This window comes from Microchirus variegatus, assembly GCF_963457635.1.
Source record: "Microchirus variegatus genome assembly, chromosome: 20".
NCBI lineage: Eukaryota > Metazoa > Chordata > Actinopteri > Pleuronectiformes > Soleidae > Microchirus > Microchirus variegatus.
In genome coordinates, this window is record NC_139821.1 from 18291621 (window position 1) to 18312823 (window position 21203).

General features: G+C 38.8%; 1 protein-coding gene across 1 annotated transcript; it reads left to right on the forward strand.

Moving 5' to 3' along the window:
* Positions 1 to 2404: 2404 nt before the first annotated feature.
* On the forward strand, positions 2405 to 21126 carry LOC310941802 (chloride anion exchanger-like; the record flags this gene model as incomplete). The annotated part of the gene is made up of 21 exons (XM_083907050.1): positions 2405 to 2441; positions 3560 to 3737; positions 6050 to 6189; positions 7353 to 7463; positions 8244 to 8404; positions 10351 to 10515; positions 10628 to 10780; positions 11040 to 11122; positions 13339 to 13486; positions 13562 to 13675; positions 14421 to 14498; positions 14600 to 14695; positions 14789 to 14895; positions 15388 to 15457; positions 16175 to 16267; positions 16472 to 16567; positions 19622 to 19849; positions 19937 to 19991; positions 20564 to 20709; positions 20788 to 20847; positions 21055 to 21126. The coding sequence occupies exons 2-21, from the start codon at positions 3607 to 3609 to the stop codon at positions 21124 to 21126; spliced, it is 2307 nt and encodes a 768-aa protein (XP_083763176.1). The 5' UTR covers positions 2405 to 2441; positions 3560 to 3606.
* Between the last annotated feature and the right edge of the window lie 77 nt (positions 21127 to 21203).

Genomic DNA, 21203 nt, shown 5'->3' on the forward strand with positions numbered 1-21203 from the left:
ACATAGCAAAGTATTTATAAAAAAAAAAAGAAGCTACAGCACAGGGGCACCCACAAAAACAGGCAATAGGGAAACATACAACTGAAAACAAAGGTTCCACATGTCTGTCAGGTAACAGCAAAGAAATTAAATAGTGGAATTAAAGGTGCCATATGTAAGAATGTGGCCAAAAACGGTTACTACATTCAAATTCAAAATATCGAGGTCTTTTAGGTTTCGTTTTCTGACGTAACTGGCAACCCGTGGTTGCTCGGCAGCTGAGACTCTACTGACTGCAATGATTGGTAGATGGTGGTAGGTGGCACCACATGCCAAAACATGATTTCAAAACATAAACATGATTTGCAGTCTGCAAAATATTTTTTTTAATGCAAATATTTTGTCTGTACTGTTGTTGTTGGTGAGTTCAGTTTGTTATATGAACATTATTCCTGAGTCTCTGTGACATATTAGGAGGATTTTATGGCCAATTGCTTTAGATTTATTACATAATGCACCTTTAGACTAAAATGTAGTTCAAATAAATTCCAAACATTACAAATAAATAATTGGCATTGTTACCTTTGGAAAAGGGGAAAACATGTAGCAGCTTATGCAAAGATCAGGCCACACAAAGTCAGGCTGAAATTCAATTGATTCTCACAACAAATTCTCTGGGTCCTCCGAGGTTCTCCCATGGATATTTGGGAATTGGGCAAGTTGGACACTCTAAATTGACCATGGCTGTGAGTGGAAGAGTCAATGGTCTCTATGTGGTCCTGGCGACCTGTCCAGGGTGTATCTTGCCTTTTGCCCTATGTCAGCTGGGATTGGCACCAATGCCCCACTTTATCCTCTACCTTAAAGGTCACATAGAGTGGTCCTGTTGCACATATGTTACACACATATTATGTTAGTTATGGAGGTCTACTTACATACATTAACTTGTTTTTATGGTCAAAAACCTCCTAGTTGCTGTAAACGAGCCGATTGAAATCCTCTTTTCTGACGCTGTACTGAGCTGCGATGTTGCAGAGTGAACTTTCACCCCCAGAAGACAGTCTTGTGATTGGCCAGTACTATTCAGCACACCAGCTCTCACAAGCGTAGCTCCCCCCTCTGGAACGGTGGATGCACTGCTACTCATTATCAAAACATTGTTTTAACAATGTTTAAAAATAGCTTCGTCACGACTCCCCGCCGCAGTCCCTTTTATGACTTTGACCCGGAGTCAGACCCAGAGTCAGAAGACACTGTCGCTCGTGAAACACCTCCACAACGGACGTTATTCTTCTTCTGCGGTTCAATGTACGCAACCGGATGTGCCCGGACGATCGGCTGTTCAGTAGAACCGCTGTTTACGTAACTATTACGGGATTTTCAGAGATCTCGCTGAGCCCGAGATTACAATAAACACAGCGTTCTCAGCAATGGCTGAACTGTTTGTTTCGAGCCTTCAGGGCTTCATAAACAAGGTAAGGACGCAGATACACACTAAAAAACAGCGTTAATAGGAACTTCCGGTCTAGTTCCGCTTTAATTAAGGTTGGGTTCCTACTTGAAGTGTTGCCAGTTCCCCCGAACAAGACAGAGCAAGAATCTGTGCCACTGGGATTGATAATCCGACATTGTGTGACTGTTGTGAAAGACAAACTGTATGTAAGTCAGTATGACTGAAAACACAAATTAGTGCCCACAGAAAGGGAATTCTACTGTTCCAAAAACAACATCCAGTTGTTTGACACGCCTTCTGTGCTGCTGCTGTATACTCATAAACGCTCCTTCGGTGAGGTCTGATATTGCTTTATAGAAACTATTTTCAGATGAAGGTCACAAAGACCAAACAGAGGCAATGTTGATAAAGTCACCAAAAGTTACGAACTGCAGCTTTAAGTTTTAAGACGTCTCATGAGTTTGAACTTGTAATGTGTGTTGTGATGCCCGGGCCTGTTTTTGTCAGAGCACCAGATCATCTGATCTCACACGCTGACATTAGAAATCCAACTCCTTCATTCAGCAGTTATTTCCGCCAACAATCCCAGTTCCTGCAGAACACAAACCATTGTTGCAGTCAGAGTGCCTCCCTCTGAAAAAGTCACTTGATTTCCAGTGCACAACAATAACGTGTTCTGTCCAGTCTGTCCCGTCCACATCCTCCCTATCCTGCACATCGATACAGTATCATTCCGATGCTCCTCTGGCCCGGAAACCCTCCACAGAAACTTGCGGTTTACAGATATCAGTGAGAACAATGGTCAAGGATAAGTCCAGCATCCAGCAGCTGTGCAACACAGCTTTTGAGTTTATCATAATTAGTGTTAATAATTACAGTCGTGATAAGAAAGAAACAAGGCATTTATTGATGGCATAACTGACGCTGATCCCAGATCATCTCCAGGAGCGCGACGAGTCAGAAGAGAGAGCAGACACTTTGGATTTGGGACAGTTTTGAGCATTGTCAGGTATGTGCTGGACAAATCTTTGCACGAATGAAGGTTAGTGGAGAGACAGAAAGCTTTTGAGCAAGGGCTTATAAACAATGTCTCACTATTTTTAGGGCTTTTTCCTTATATGCTTCTGACTTTTTCTATGAGCTTCTTTTTTTAGAGGTTTGTGAAATGAAAATGACAATAATAATGTAACGTTAAATGTCAAGATAGATAGACAAAAGGTCACCTGCTGCTTTAGAAATACAGGTCAACTCAACTTGATGACTCATGTTGTTGTAACGCAAAACAGTTATCAATTTATTTGAGCTCACTATTTCTTGTCGGGCTACTGTTTGTAGATATTATCTATATCTGTACTATAATTGACTCGTTACTTTTAATACTCGGTGACTTGTGTTTTATGTCAACAACGACAAGAATGAAGTTCAATGAACTGTTAGAGTTGACAGCGTAGGCTACTCAACTCTAAAAATCAACTAAAATAAATTCACTAGTGAAGTAATACAGTTATTTTTTTGTCTCGCTGTATATGTTTCTGTATTATATTCCTTAAACACACTTCTTCCCTTTAATTTGAAATTATATTTGTTATATTTACATTTTTTATGTACAAGAGACACTGAGATTCCCTAAAAATATGGTCAAATTCTGCTAAATGACTCAATATGAGTTCTGCAACAGCTCTCGAAACCAGTAAAAGACATCAGAGATGCCAAATCATGATATGACAATATCCTAAATCTAACACGGTATATTATCTCATGTCAGAGTATTGATATATCAACATATATCCATATATAGAGATAGAATAGATAGATATAATATTGTACACATCACAGGATCTTCATAAGCAGTCAGAAACCCATGGTGCTCAACATTTAACGCATCTCTAAAGATGGTAAAAGTTTATATTGATGGTACGAGTATGTAAAAGAAGCCATGGTGTGAATCTGTTTGTCCAGCTCAAATGAAGCCTGACAGTGCAGGTCCTGATGTGGCACCTGTCTTTTTGCCCAGGTTTTGGGGGATCTGGACCTTTGTTGTGTTGCCTCTTAATGTTCTTTGATAAAGTAATTTTCAAAGCAGGACAGGATCCTCTTCCTAACTCTAATGCGATTACTGCACCTCAGAGCCACATAGAGAGGAAGCAGCGGTCCTCCGCGCAGCAGAGGCAACGATGATGCGACCAGGAGCCAAGCAGTACGTGGTGGCCAGGCCCATCTACTCTGAGGAGTCCTTCAGCGAGGAGCATGAGAAGGTCTACAGGCCCCGCAAGACCATCCTCAACCACCTGGAGCAGTTCTTCACGTGAGGAAGACGCTTTTCTTTTTATTGTCCATGTAGATGATCATTTATCCAGGCCATAGTTCTCCAAAAGTAAGTGAATCAGTGGCAGTGCTTCTTCACAAACTTTCAGAACTCAGGAAGCCTTTAGGATGAGAGGTGGATCATCTTTGAGAAATCGAAAAAGTCCACTTGCCACCAATTCACTGACTTCAGATTTTGGTTGATTTGCTGTGTGGTTTACTGTCAGTGATGAATTTACAGCCTTTAGATGCATTTTGAAAACTGTACTGAGACCTGTACTGAGAAAGATTTATTCTTAAGTACAAGATGGCCAATAGCCAGTTAACACTTAAAGATTGGTTGTTTTTACCTTCCTGTTATAACACAGGTATATTTGTATTTATTTGCAGAGATTGAAGAACCAAAATGTACTTTAATCAGGTAAAATTGGAGGAAGTAAATTAAATCTTTTTTCATCAGTTTTTGATCTGATATCACTATTCAGCTAACAAGTAACTTTCTAATGCATCACGTTCAGATGTGCAATAACCTTTTAAAACATCGTTTGAGGGAAATGTAAACTGGCAAGCAAAATGATTCAGTTTCAGCCAATCATGTGTCAGATGATGAACACGAAAAGTAAATATACATGCATATATATGAAATAAAAGATATAGGAGGAAAAATAAACAAGCCATAACTTAAGTAAAACACATCATCATTTGTAACACTTAACAATAAGAGTACTTTAATTGACTTACTTGACTGACTTGAATAATTAATGGTTTAACTAACCATTTATTAATCTTAATGAAGTTATTAATTAACATTTATTAAAGCTTGTGTCTGTAAAGTGTTAACTGTAAAGTGACTCTTCATTTTTGTGTAATAGCACTAAATCGTCATTACTTCACTCTGTTAAGCATTTATTAACTATTATTGCCCATAAATCCGAATTAACTTCCCACATGGAAATTGGCTAACATCAATGTTCCTGGTGTGGGAAACAAATGTTTAGCATCTGTGTGGTTGTTCAAGGTTCACAGGCTTAAGGTTTCAGTCCTTAAATAATATATGAATTGATTATTAAATGCGTAGTTAAAATGTTAATTAACAGTTAGTTAATTGATTATTACAGCATTTACTAATGTTAACTAATGTACCCTTATTGTAAAATGTTACCAGATAAGTTACAAAATATTAAATATGATATGAAAATGAGATGGCTGTTATACTGAATTGCTTAATTGATTGAAAAAGAAAGGTTTTGTTTTCATCTTCACTTGGTATGTTCTGCTTCTCAAGGCCTGTGTGATTGTAATGGTCTTAACCCAAACACTAATCTACTTGCGACTTCAAGTGTAATATGCGTTCATATTAATACAGCAAAGTGCATTATTTTTGAACAAAAATCATGAGGACTTTATAATAATATGCATTATATTTCTGGAATGAATCATTTCATAATTGCTGTTAACCAGTGTGGAGCTAAGTGTACATACATTATACATTATTGACTGATTAAATTCACCATAACTCCTGACTCATGCTGCAATGAAATGTGACTGAGCAGAAGTGTCATGAAGTGGGAAATTCTGAGAAATGAATCTATACCTCATATCATTTCCTTCCAATGTTCTAACTGAACATGGAAAGAGCCAATATATGTCTGTATGAGTTATTGACATATTATCAACACTGACTTTGCTGTGATAACATATCTGCCAGCAAGGATAGAATAAGGTTAACCTAAACATTCTACACTTGATTACATATCTTCAGGATATCTTAAGGATCTCAAGTGCTTTATTTGCTGTTAGACAGTGTTCTTTACTGTTCGCTCTCTTGTGCCAAAGTCCATTGAGAAAATCAGCATCTTTAGCTCACAGGGGGGGGAAGTCTACTGTTGCTGCATTTGATTACTCTGTTTCTCTCTGATTAATCCAAACAAAGTATCTCAAGCCCCAAAGCCAAACAAAATAATACATTTGAACTTACTGACGGTGGCAGCAACTCGTGTGTCCGATGATGTAAAATCGTTGATTTTCTCTTAGGAATTCAGTGCTGGAGAGAGAAAGTAGTTTACAAAAAACATTTTTCCAGAATAAGCACAGAAAATATTCAATATCGATGATATAAGATATATTATAATTTAGGCTATTTCATGTCAACGGTGACACGCTCTCTGTGAATAAAGTGTGCAACTGTCCTTTGAAAAGCTTGAAGCGTCCCTTTAAGATCAATGTACACTGTCAAAATACACTGGTCTCTGTTCACACACACGGAAGCTGTAGCATGTCGACTTTATCCTTGTCTCTGTTGCATCATTGCAGATGTGATGCCAGGCGCGCCAAGAATGCAGCGCTCTCTCTCCTGCCCATCATTGGCTGGATGAAAATCTACAGAGTCAAAGAGTGGCTGATCAGCGACATCGTGTCGGGGGTCAGCACCGGACTGGTCGCTGTGCTGCAGGGTAAACATCCACAGCACACGCACACACGCACGCACACAAGTATTAATTTGCACATTGCATTTGCTGTAAATAAGTAAACCAGTTTAATGGCAGATGAGTATACGTGCACAAACTGTGCAATTCTCAACTACAAAATAAAACCAGATTAAGACTATTTTAATATTGATAGATATCTAAAGATATCTAGATCCTTATTTTTATCCACACACTATTTGGGGGCCCCCTCATCAGGGCTTTAGTTTGCTTAGGTCTTTGGCTGGCTGAGCTTAGAAGAGTTAAAGCAGCAACAGTGGAATTAGTACATTTGAAAAAGAAAAAAGAAAATAAATAAAAAAGATTTCTGTGGTGTAAGCCTGATGTAATGTCCCTGTCAAATTGTAATGGTTATATCTTAATCTTCACCGATCCTGAGACCTTTTTTCCTCTTATCATATTTTCATATTGTTTGTTCTGCACCAGACAATGGAAATAGATTCTGATTTTGATAAATGATAAATATACGATCTACAAATATAGAAAATATATATATATACTGTGTAAAAAAACAGATTCATGTCATATAACAAAGCTGAACTGTTGCTTCTAAAGAGCAAAATCATTGTCTTAAGCAACTGTAACAGTAATGTTATCTCAAGTGTTAGTGGTAGACATATTCTGAGGGGAAAACAAGTGGAAATCAAAGCAAAAACAACAACAATAGCTTATTTGGAGTATTTTTAAAAGAAAAAGTGCAGATTTATAAAATAAATGAACAAATCCTAATGCCCCCATAAACACTGAACTGACAAAGACACAACTATAAATCATAGAAAACAGCTTGAGAATGTGAACGTGTGTGTGTGTGTGGGTGACTGCATAGAGACTTTAAAGCTGCAGTGCGTAACCTTTAAATATGAACAAATGTGTTACTTGTGTCACTACTTGTTTGAACACAGGAATCATTGACCCTCTGCTGCCCCCACCTGCAAGTTCAAATGTGTTATTTTGAAACAGATTTTTAAATCCATTCAAAAACATCTCATTAGCCCATCACATCTTTAGTACAGTGAAGAGAAGCTGCTGAAGTTCAAACTGAGTATTTACAGAGAAGTGAATACAGTTAGCATCAGTTCTATGGGATAACATGTCTTGTAAATGTAAATGAGCATGTTATTGTGTTGCAGGTCTGGCCTACTGTCTGCTGGCCTCCCTGCCACCATGGTACGGACTCTTCTCTGCCTTTTTCCCTGTCATCATTTACTTCTTCCTTGGCACTTCCCGGCACATTTCAGTGGGTAAGGAATACTTGAGTGTGTGCGAGTGTGTGTACTTATGTATTTACAGGTCCAAAAAATCTTAAAAACCTGCCTTCGTGGTGAGATTTTGACCTTGGTCCCACAAGTTAAAAAGGATTTTTCAGGGTTAAGACCTGCCTTTAGGGTTAGGGTTAGACTTGAGTTAAGGTAAGGTAAGGGTAAGGGTAAGGGTTAAGGTTAGGCACTTATGGTGCTTTCCCATACAACTTGGCTTAACTCTACTTGTGTGTTGTTGTTTTTTTGCATTTCCATTAGGGATAGTACCTGGTACCTGGTGCCTTTTTTTTAGTACCTGCTCTGGCGAGGTTCCGATACTAAATGTGTCATGAGCGCGACGTCTGACACAGGAATCAAACCAAACTATGCTGAACTGCCGATCACCGAAAAATACTCGGAAAAATCCCAAAACATGCGTTAATCTCCAACATTTAGCAAAGGCATTTCTAAAATCTCAATATTTAGGAGGAGAATCTGGTGTATTTAGCAGCAGCACTGCAGAAAGCTGGTGATCGTGAGAATGTGTAATTCAAAAGCACAATTAGTTCTGATGGTTGAGGTTAGGGTAAGGGGCTAGAGAATGCATTATGTCAATGATATGTGTGTGTGTGTGCGTGTGTGTGTGTGTGTGTGTGTGTGTGTGTGTGTGTGTGTGTGTGTGTGTGTGTGTGTGTGTGTGTGTGTGCGTGCGTGCGTGTGTGTGTGTGTGTGTGAATCTCCAGAAACTAAAACTGTACCATGTGCTCCTGTGTCTCTTTTCAGGTCCGTTCCCTGTCCTGTGTCTGATGATCGGGTCAGTGGTCACCAGGCTGGTCCCAGACGAGGGTCCACCCTTCAACATCACAGGATTTGAAGGCCTGACGAGGGACGAGCAGCGAGTGTTGGTGGCTTCATCCGTGACCTTCCTCGTTGGAATCATGCAGGTTTAACACCTTCTTGTTCTCATCTATTTTTTTAAAATGTGAAGACAGAGGTCTGCAGTAACTCCTCCCCCAGCAGGATTGCAAGGCTAATAAAACTGTGAGCTACCCTGCGTTCTATTTACATCTGAACTCAGAGCGGGGAGTGTTGTCACCTCCAGGTTTGCCCCGTTCAAGAGACAAGTCAGAAAAAAACGATGACGCAAACGCATACTGGACTAGCCGTTAGCCGTTAGCAATAGCAGTTGATAGCCTCTACACAGTATTTTGCACACACAAACAGAATAGCAACATGTCTATGGATAAAAATGTAAAAGTAATATGTACAACTAACTGATTTACTGTGAAACAAACATATATATATGGGACCTTATCTATGTTCCCCGGGTCCTATGTTCCCCGCTTTGTATGTGACCGGGGAACATAGGACCCTTTCTCTAAAAAAGGGTCCTATGTTCCCCGCTGTTCACCCAAAAGGACCCGGGGAACATAGGGCTCTACCCCTTACCCTTACCCCTAACCCCTAACCCCAACCCGAACTCTTACCCTAACCCTAACCCTAACCCTTTAACCTGGAGCTCCACACCCAGGCTTCCACAAAGTGGGGAACATAGGACCCTTTTTTTAAAAAAAGGTCCGATGCCCCCCGATCGGGGAACATAGGACCCGGGGAACATAGGTACGACCCCATATATATATACACACATACATATACATATGTATGTATATATAGCAGTATTTGTCTGATGTAGCTATCTTGGAATGCTAACTTGAGTTATGTGAAGTTGCTCCAAGTTTGAAGTCGGAGTTCTGAATACAAATGGAACGCACTATATAACCTTGCCACCAAGGGACACAGTGTCTCTTTATCAGACATACAATCATTAAGATTAGATTAGATTAGATTAGATTAGATTAGATTAGATTAGATTAGATTGGAGCCAGCAACACAATAACATGTGTGACTCCAGTAAGAAAAACATGGTGGCTGAGCTTCAGTTTCAGCAGGTTTAAATGTAAAGAGTGTTATGTAATAATGATAGAATGAAATAATACACACAAACTCTCAGAAACTATGATGCGCCAACACAATGACCTACCTACGACTGACCCACAACAACTGCAACTCTTAAAGGGCCAGTGCATCACCAAGTGGATCTTGACATTGAAATTCCCAGTGAAATAAGACTCACCAATATGTTAATATTTGTTGATCTATGCCACCATTAGACGACCTTTTGAGACTGGAAGCTACAGTTTGTGTTTGACATCCACTCTCACACCAAAGCCCATAGAGCAAATCACACATATCACATCACAGCAAGCATGATTTGTTGATCCACCAACAGTAAGTTCAAATGTATTATTTTGTGACTCTGGTTTTTTTAATCCTTCCTTTAGTTCTGCCTAAATTACATAACCTTAGCAAACAAGGCAGACGTAGACCTGCAGCTCCTGTGTCCCTGTAAACTAAAAATGTTTCTCAACTCAACTTTGTTGAGGAAGAGTGAGTGAGACAGGATAGCAAGAAAGTGGCTAAAATAAGTTTTTCCTCATGGTCCCCGAAGGTGGCGTTTGATAATCCTCAACTGGAAGACAGTTACACTTCCTTCTTATAGGCGTTGGGTGGAGGAGGTGATGTCCCAGCTTAGACTTGAACAATTTAAAAATAATACTGGAGGCACCATCTAACAAATACTTTATAATATTATAATAAAATATGACAACCATTTCTGCAGTCGAAGTGTCACAACTAGTTATCCTTATTACACGCCAGTAGTGAACACTCATAAGCTGGGTGCAGCACACAGGGAGCAATCAGGGATGCCTTGCTCAGGAGCACCACACCACAGCCTTTGACCCATATTGTGATTAGCATAGCTCAGCATGATGAATGAAACACTGTGGAGGTAGAGGTAATTGATGTCTGACATCTGCGTCTCCTCCAGCTGGCGATGGGCGTACTGCAGGTGGGCTTTGTTGTCATGTACCTGTCTGACACTCTAGTGTCCGGCTTCACCACGGCAGCTGCCATCCACATCCTGGTGTCACAGCTCAAGTTTGTGCTCGGGCTGCAAGTCCCAGGCATCAGCGGCCCTCTCGCCATCATATATGTAAGTGGAGAGCTGTGTAAAGCTTTCTCTTTCTGATAACCAGGGTACATCTCATTTCTTTTTGTTTGCTGATGATACGAATATGAATTCACTCATTCGTACTTTTTTTCAGACCCTGGAGATCATCTTCAACAAGATCACCTCCACCAATGTCTGTGATGTGGTCATCTCCTTGGTCATCATGGTGGTGGTGTTCGTCGTGAAGGAGATAAACGACCGATTCAAATCCAAGCTGCCAGTGCCCATCCCCATAGAGGTCATCATGGTGAGATTGAGCAACACATTCCTTGTAATGTTTCCATAGCATAGTAGCTATGTAAACACATAATCATAATGACAGCATTATTAATATTGTGTTGGCACGTGACTTGTGCTTGGCAGGACGTTCTGTCCGTTCTGGGACAGAGCTCACAATGTCACGTTAATCGAGTCGATAAAAGGTCATAAACTGATCCTGTGAGTCCTGTGAGTATTAACAGCTGTCACTGACAGTGATTTACAGCTGCATATTGCTTCCTCCACAGACTGTTATTGCATGTGGTCTCTCATATGGCTTTGACTTCAAGACGAAATATGGCATTGATATTGTTGGACATATCCCAAAAGGGTAAGAAATTAATAATTTTATGTTATTCCAAGGCCTCTATAAAAACAACCAGACTTGTTAACCCCAGTGTATTGGTTCAAGAAGTGACAGTACTTTTATGTAGAATAGGTTGTTATCTCAAAGGTATAGTTCAGGTTCTTTGAAGTGTGGTTTTTATGGGGCAACATAATGGATATGTCAGTGCTGACATCACCTTGTGCAACGCCAATGCACTGCTGTCATTGGGAAGTACACTCTATTAGCATCAGTTCATAAATATCAAATTAATCATTTAAAACACATGACTACTCATTAGTATGCAGTTTATAAACACAGTTATAAATGTTTTACTCATGTCCCTTGTAAGTCGATCAAAGAGCTTGTTCGTGGAGGTGGTTGCTGATTGGCTGTTTGAGTACAGCAGCTATTTGGACACTGTTCCTCATGTGATGGGATGGGTAAAACATTTATAATTGTGTTTATAAACTACATACTAATGCGTAGTCATGCATTATAAATGATGAACTCAATATTTATTAATGCTTCACTAATTCTAATAGTGTATAAAGTATCATAAAATCTACCCATTATTGCATCATTAGACAGACTTTTCTGATAAGTTTGTTTTGCTTTCTTCATCGCTCACTCTCCCACACCAAAGTCCATAGAAAAAGTCAGCGATTTCACGACAAGGCACACATGCATTGAGTCCATAAGTAAGTTCAAATGTGTTAATCTGTATTTGAAAACCTTTGCTCAGATTAAACTAAGCAACACAAACTTACCACACGAGGCAGCAGTAGACCATTGGCTCCTGAGTCACTATGAGATGAAAATGCAGATTTTCTCTATGGACTTTGATGTGGTTTATCACTATAACAGAAAATGCTTTCTCACAGTGAGACAGCACTGTGTGTCAGTACCTCATAGTAGTTTAATGGATTATTACATTTCATATATGACTGCAGGTGAAGCTAATGCTGTAAAAAATTTGCACATCTTACATCATCACAAATAGTAATTGAAAGATGGATATTCCATCAAAATACTGATTTATTCCTTTATCTTTTTTCTGTTCTTTTTTTACTGCTGTGTCAGAGTCATTTATTCACTCGTCAGTCATGGTGTAAAGGTAATGAGGACATAAAAAAACAGTAGATCTCTTTATCTGGGAAGCCCCGCCCGTCATTAATCACTTAATATGTGTCAAAAGAATGACTGAGTGATATCAGCTGACAAGTCATTCATCAAAATCGGCAAATCAAAAAGAAGCAAAAACGCTTTGTTGAAATGATTGACTGGATTTTTTTTTTTTACAAGTGTACAATACTACTACTGTGATGAAATGTTTTTTTTACTTAAGTACAAGTAAAACTACCAGTCTTAAAATCTACTCAAGTAAAAGTAAAAGGCAGCTCATTTGAAATTAAAGTGCAATGAAAAAATAAAATTCAACACAACATATCAAACATTTTGGAGGTGTGATATGTCATTTTAGTTCCATAAAACAAGGTGGCGTAAAATTATAGATCACCATTCTTATATTCACCAACAAACATCAACATTACTATGTTTTTCAACATTTAAAGGTGCCATATGTAAGAATGTGGCCAAAAACGGTTACTACATTCAAATTCAAAATACCGAGGTCTTTAAGGTTTCGTTTTCTGACATAACTGGCAACCCGTGGTTGCTCGGCAGCTGCGACTCTACTGACTGCAATGATTGGTAGACGGCGGTAGATGACGCCACATGCAAAAAAAACATGATTTCAAAAACATAAACATGATTTGCAGTCTGCAAAATATTTTTTTTAATGCAAAATGTTGGCTGTACTGTTGTTGTTGGTGAGTTCAGTTTGTTATATGAACATTATTCCTGAGTCTCTGTGACATATTAGGAGGATTTTATGGCCAGTTGCTTTAGATTTATTACATAATGCACCTTTAAATCTATAAATCAAAACAGGTGAAACACACTTTTAACTACTACAGTGGATCATCAAGGAAGCCTGCTGCGTCGCTAGTGGGAACACAAAATATGAAATTGTGTTGTTGTTGTTGTTTTTTTACTATAATTGCACCCAAATTCATTGGGTCACCCTAAAACTTGCAGGAACGCGTAGGCTAAACTACATCTCAACAGCAACATGAGTATGTTTGTTACTTACCAGTTCTGAGCCAGAGACTCTTCAGCAAGACAATTCTGTACATGAGCATTGACTTGTTCAATTTCAGATATGAGACTCCAATGGCTCCAAACCTGCACATCTTCCAGGAGTCAGCAGTGGAAGCGTTCCCTATGGCTATAGTGGGTTTTGCTGTGGCCTTCTCTGTAGCAAAAGTCTACTCTGTGAAACACGATTACACCATCGATGGAAATCAGGTTTGTAGAAGATGAAAACACTGAGGTAAAAGTTTCAGGGTGATATTGATGCATTTCTCTCTGACTTGACCACAGGAGCTGATAGCATTTGGAGTTAGTAACATCTTTGGAGCGTCCTTCAAGTCTTTTGCTGCGAGCACAGCTCTGTCCAGGAGCGCAGTGCAGGAAAGCACAGGTGGCAAGACTCAGGTACACCAAGGTCTACAATAAATATCACAGTAATAACCCTAAGAGTTAGTGACACCTAATGGTGAAACTGCAGATTGCAACAAACTGATGATTCCTCTGCTCACCCCTCCCTTTCTCTTTTTGTTGTGCTTTGCTGTAAAGTCACAGTAGTAATGTCATGCAGTGTCAAGCAGTATTTTCTGTATTAATACTTTATTTTACTGTAACTAAAGTCATAGTACTACTGTGGCACAGTATGTGATTAAGCAGTATTTTCTCTTTTAATACTGTTTTTTCTGTAACTAACTTCATAGTAGTACTATAACGCAGTATGTTACTGAGATTAAGCAGTATTTTCTCTATTTATACTGTTTTATCTGTTTTTAATAACAATTTTATCATACACAAATCACAAAAAAATACAGCATTATAGTGTTCATTATTTTGATGTTGTTGTTGTGGACTCCACCATTGAATGTGATAAATTATACTGATTAATTTAAACCATTTTTTTTTTTAACCATAAAGGTATTGTTAGTTTTTTGAAGTGTGGACCCTAGAGTAGCACATGCTTCAGGGCACAGCTAATGGGGGAACCTAATAAATAAACCATTTAATTATTACAGTTAAAGCCTGCAATATCTTCAAACTAATGTACAGTTTGCTAGTGTGCTTAAATTCAGTTGGACATTTTCCACACTATTGTATTCACACAATAATAATATTAATATTTATTTAACTTCTCTAACTGTTCTGTCCTTTTCAGGTGGCTGGTTTACTGTCAGCTGTGATAGTGATGATCGTTACATTGGCCATAGGATTCTTACTCGACCCACTCCCGAAGGTAAACTTCAGAACGCACTCATACGTGACGTTACACAACATAAGCGAACGTAAGCGGACAGTGGACATTCTTAGATCTGACTTCCTTCACCTTATTTCTAGTCTGTGCTGGGTGCCGTGGTCATCGTCAATCTGAAGGGCATGCTAATGCAGGTTAGAGAGGTCCCTTACCTGTGGAGGAGGGACAAACCGGACTGTGTAAGTTCACACCTCATCCTAGAGAAGTTATAAAGAAATATCTGCGTTTGATGATTTGTTAACCAGGTGTTTTTCACCTTCTTGTATTCCCAGATGGTTTGGATCGGGACCTGTGTTGCATCCATATTACTGGGACTGGATCTTGGATTGGCTGTAGGCCTCGGTGTGGAGCTGCTCAGTGTTGTCCTCAGGGTTCAATTGTTAGTATCAGCAAGTGACTAAACATGGCTTTAGCCTCCTAGATTTGGGTTTCCTCATCAGTCTTGGGTTCCTCACATTCCATTCCGATAGCGACAGTTTGTCACCAGGAATTCACCCCCATCTGTATGTCCTTGTATTATTTGAGCAATGAGTGTTACACTCAGGCGGTGCCTTCTTGCATATTCTCAGGCAAGTTTCCATTGTTATTGTCTTCTTCGTTGTCTTTTTGACCAAAACGAGTACACTGCAAACTAGACTGGAAAGTGCTATGCCACAGGGAGCACATGTACAAGTATGGTCTGCATTGCCACAAAATGCGGTGGTGCTGAAGTTTGTCCGTGAAGGGTCCGTGCATACCGGCACAAACATGAGTGGATGATGTCATTTACGTCCCACAGCCCACACACGGATGTGCAAAGCATGACCCAGTCCTTCTTCTTCTGTAACTTTCAGGGCTATGAGTTGTGACTGAAGCTTTGTTTGTTTTCCAGTCCTCGCTGCAGTGTGCTGGCCAACATCAAGGAAACAGATATCTACAAAGACAGAAAGGACTACACTGACGTAAGCTGCTTTGTGTTTCTGTCAGGTGCACTCTGTAGGCCACGTTAAAGGAATAGTTTGGCAGAAACAATTCTTTTTTTCCCAACTTTAGATGGGAAGGTCGTTTCCTGTCCATTAAAGGTCCATTGTGTAACATTTAGGAGGTTCAATTAGGAGAAATTGAATATAATACACATAAGCATATGTATAGGTAGGGATGTGAATTTGGGTGGCTCACAATTTGATTCGATTCCAATTCTTAGGGTCACGATTCAATTCAAAATCGATTCTCGATTCAATCGATTCTCGATTCAAACGATTCTCGATTCAATCGATTCTCGATTCAATCGATTCTCGATTCAAACGATTCTCGATTCAAACGATTCTCGATTCAAAAATTGATACAATGCATAGTGTGTTAAGGCAAATTATGGCATCAAAACAATACCGTTTGTATAAGATAATGTGATAATGTGATCACACAAAGGCAAACTTAAGACAAAAGTTAACATTGATTAATTCAAAAGAAATAAAAACTTACTGTACAAAAAATAACTTGCATAAATAAAAGCTTAGGCTAGCTGCCTTTTTCTCCCAGAAATTTACAAAAATAAACTGTACACAAATAACACAAACTGGTGTTTTGTGTGGTTTTTCAAAATGAAATTTAAAATATATATATATATATATATATATTATTTTTTTTATTTTTTTTTTAATGAAAATGACTCTCCTCAGATATACGAGCCAGAAGGAGTGAAGATCTTCAGGATCCCATCGCCAATCTTCTTCGCCAACATTGAGTTCTTTAGGAACAAGCTAGTGGAAGCTGTAAGTCTGCATTTTATCCATTAATGAAGTATATCAGAAATATGTTATATCTTCATTCTTATTCAAAATGGCTTGTTGAGTTTGTCACGCAGAATCTTAAACAATTGAAAAAGCTACACAAGATGTTGTAAACATAACTAAATTAACTTTATAAACACTTTTAATGGAGATATAACTGGATAAATAATTGATCTCAATGCTCAGGTTGGATTTAACCCACTGCGAGTGCTGAGGAAGAGGAATAAAGCTCTCAGAGTGATCCGGAAGCTTTTGAAAAAAGGTGACCTGCAGTGGACCTCAGTAAGTAATGTTCATTGATGACAACGTGACACGCTTGTACTGAAGAAACACTTTCACATTGCCATAAAAAGCCTTATTTGCTCTGTTTTTGTCAACGTAATGTTTCCTGTTTTTCATCTGTTCAGATTACAAACACAAAATAAGTATGATTATAGGAAAGTATATTACAGTAATAGTCATTCTTAGCTAGAGAGAAAGGTTTAGACTGTGATGAAATGTGATGTGAGTACAAAGTTCACCTGTGATTTCCTCATAAGAAAGTAGCACTGTGTTGTGCATGATGTGTTGTGTTGACAAGTCAAGGGTTTGTTGTGTTTGGTTTACAACATTGTCAAGGTTTATGACACACAGTATATGCAGGACAATTGCTATTGTACATTCCTGCAAACCACAGATATATTAATGATGAACCAAATCATTATTTGCATGTCTACAGAGAGACACTTTTGTAGGAAATGTTAAATGATGAATTGCACAATTTAAACCAGGGCTCTCAAACTCAAAAGACCTTGGGATCACGGGGCAGAAGGGGGCCAGTCGAGTGAAAAACGCTTTTTTGGGGAAAAAAAGCAACTTTCCAGGCGGGGTGGGTGATATGAGAGAGATTATATTACAAAATGCCATCACAATATTGCAGAGTTATTCAACTAAAATTTCCGGACGGCCCGCTTTTCGGAAGGCTGTCCAGCCAGTGGGCCGGTTAACCCCTGTACTACTATTTTGTGTTGCATGTACGATAAACGGATACAAATAGATACAAAATGTTATCAATTATTTAGCAGTTATTTATTGAAATAGCTGCTAGTTTTGTGCAAAAATGGTAAGTAACAAAACCACCAACATTCAGGTACAATGCAATTTGCGTATAGTGCAAAAAGGTTACAGTTACAGTACCACCTACATTTGGATAAGGCTCTTACAAAATTAGAGGTAACAATACAAACAACATTAAGGTGCGATGGCCACAATAGGCTATTTTTGCAGAAATACAAGCAACAGTACCAATAATATTCAGGTATAACTGCTGTTTTTTTTGGCTTTTTAATAATACATTCATTATTTATGGGTTAATGGGCCGCGGGCCAGTCCAAATTGCTTGAAGGGCCGGTTCTGGCCCCCGGGCCTTAAGTTGAATAGCCTTGGAATATTGCAATAATAGATATCTCACAGAATTAATTAAAAATAATGAATTTAAAATAATAGTGTCTGTATTGATATGGAATGACATAAAGATGCAAAATTCACCTGTTACTAAAAAAAAAAAAAAAAAAAAAACTCCATTCTAATTTGATATTAAAGGGATACTTTATTTGGATGTGGCTTTGTATTGTTAGAATAGCAGTAGTATTTTATTTATTTTATTTTATTTTATTTTAAATGTACTTCCCACTTATTCACTAAGTTGTAAATAAATGTGCCCTACTATGAGTCAAATGACACGTTTTGCATCATTTGACCCTGAGATGTAAAACCAAGCAGCCTTTTCACAACTAAACAAGAAACCTTGCAGTAATGTGTTTACTTATTTATTTATTTATTTATTTTAATTCTAGTATTGGTACTGGGTCAACTTCTTGAAGGGCATCTATGTTTACCACTACAAGCCTGGAAATCATGAAAAAAGTTGAGATTTACAAATTCATCGAATTGAATCATGTTGGCTTAATGTTCAACCTTGAGAAACTGCCTTCACATTAGGATTTACATTTTATGAGAGTGGAACAAAGGTCAGTGTTGCTGCCTGATACAACAATAACGTTAAATTAGAAGGTTTGCGCCTCAAGCCCACCCAGGGAGGATTTCTGGGCAAAGAAAACACTACGTTTAGGGGGAGATGATGACCAAAACACAGCGATTAAAAACAAAAAATAACTGGAGCAATGGTTTACGAAGTCCTGCTATGTCTCCTTGCACTGGCTCCCCATTCCTTTAAGGAAACAGTTTAAGGTTTTATTGTTTGTTTTTAAGGCACTCAATGGGCTGGCCCCAGCCTACATCACTGACCTTGTACAGCCCCACTCAGTCCAAAGGTCCCTCAGATCCTCTAACAAAGGGCTTCAGCATGTGCCACGCTCACGGCTCAAGCAGAGAGGTGACAGAGCCTTTGCTGTTTGCTGCTCTGGAACCAGCTCCCTCTGGAGATTAGATCCACCCTCTCCATTACCACCTTCAAGTATAGGCTAAAAATCCACTTTTACTCCCTGGCCTTCCTTTCCCCCTAACCGTTTACCTCCTGTTCTTGTCTATGTGGTGTGCCCTGTTATTGAATGTTATTGATTTTGTATTATCTTTGCTATTTGCCTTTTATTGACATTGTACAGCACTTTGGTCAGTGTATGCTGTGTTTAAATGTGCTCTGTAAATTAAACTTACTTACTTACTAGGTTAATTCAAGACATGCTTGAGCAAACACATGTTGCATGAGTTAAACTCATTGACAGCTTGTTAATATATAAGACCAGCAAATTCACATGATCACAGAATTTGACAGACAAAAAAAACCAACAAAGCTGTTACACAAACTTTTGCACAGCTGTATAGAATATAGAATAATATATATTCATGGATTCTCATAGGTTCTTTGGACAAAGTGATGCCTCTGACATTTATAAATGGGATGGATGGCTACGAACAGTTTGGGTATTACTATAGAAACACAAAGAAGTGCCCACAAAAAAGCTTCAACTGTGGATTCTTCTGCAGTTTGGTGAGATCACTGCTTATTGCAACTGAGTAGCGTAGGAGCAAAGATCATGTAGCGTTCAGGTAATCAGAATTCCTTAGGGGTGACAGAATGTACACAACTGAGCTTTTAAACACAATGGGCTCATGTCTTCTGTAACACTCAAACCAACATTAAACCTGTCATACAGTGTTGCACATGGATTAAGACACACCTAGATTTCATTGAAATCCTAAAAAATGGGTTTACCCAGGTATCAGATTTGAGGTCTCTAGACCAGGACTTTTTTTTAACTCTCTCCATCCATGTCCTCTCTGGCTGAATTGTTTTTGGTTGTTGTAATTTGACAGATATATTATCTCCCATTACAGACAGGCTTCTTGAATACCTCTTGCGGACCAATAAAAGAATCAGAGGATGAGAGCAGCATGGAGGAGCTGGATCTGCCCCCTGACTTCAAGGACCTTCCTGCCCGGATCAACTGGAATGCCGATCTTCCAGCCAACATATATGTTCCGAGAGTGGACCTGCACAGCCTCATCCTGGACTTTGCTGGTGTTTCCTTCCTGGACATCTCTGCTCTGAAGGGGCTCAAAAATGTATGTTGTCATGTCACGGCATCAAAGGTAACAATTATTTCAGGTTGAATTCTCTCACGATTATTTATTTTTTCCCCTTTTTTGCAGTTACTGAAAGAGCTGATCCGGGTTGAGGTGGACATTTACATTGTGGCTTGTGATGGTAAGTATGAAACAGTTCAGTTCATCTATCAAATCAAGCTTTATTTGCCAAGCACTTTAAATAAAATGAATTAAAATAGACTAAATTAATTAGACAAATAAATAATAATAATAATTAAATAAAAAAATAAAATAAAAGCACAAATCAGAGTAATGTCTGCACTGGCTTGATAAACAAACGGTTGCACGCTGACAATATTCTTTACATAATAAAAAACAATCAGTAAAATATTCCTAATCTAAAGATCAAAGAAAAATATGCCCCAAAAATGACTCCCAGATCTTTAACTTGAGTACTTGCAGTCTAGTATTCACCTGGTGTCTCTCGAGTCCAACGTTTACTTTTGTCCGGGTTGAGCTAAAGAACAGTCTGCGATCCAGGATATGATGTCTACAAAGCAGATAAAATCAACGGGTCTTGGGTCAGTGTAATGTAAAGCTGTGTGTCGTCAGCATAGAATAAAAATGCTAAGTTTGGATATTTGTGGATGAAAATACTTATCCTTGTAGTGACAAATATGTTGTTGAGCCCACAGCTTTAATTACTGAGTAACTTTTCCTCCCCGTCTGCAGTTTACATCCTGGAGAAACTGCACGAGTGTTGCTTCTTTGATGATGAAGTTCAGCCAACCATGTTCTTTCTGACTCTGCACGATGCCATGCTGCACATCCTCACGAAGCATACGGAGCTGACGGAAACAAAGTCCGACTATGATAAGGTAGGAAGCCTCTCTGTGAAGAAAGTTCCACATAATATTCAATACTGTATACGCAATACTCTCAATGTTGTCCTGCAGATTACAACAACAGCCACAGTCCACTACCCTGGAGGCAGTTTGTGGAGCAGAGATGGAAACGTATGTATTTTGATGTGTGAGCAACAGTTGTGATGTGGTTTGTTTTGATGGCCTTGATTAGACTGCAGCCCAAATCAGATTTGTATACATTCATAATCCGATCTTCCTGACCAACTGTTCACATTATATATTGCAATTGATCCAATCCAATCTGCCCATGTCCATAGTGACATTGTCTAGTCTAGTCTTCCACATGGATTTCTGTAGTTACAGGTCACGTCCCACAAAACGGACAACAGAAACCTGTCGTCCATTTCTGTGGTTCACCTCTCACTGTAGCTTTAGTGTCTAGGCTTAATCTGAATACATGAAAAATATACTATTTTATGCTATATATAACTATTTTAGCAAATGTA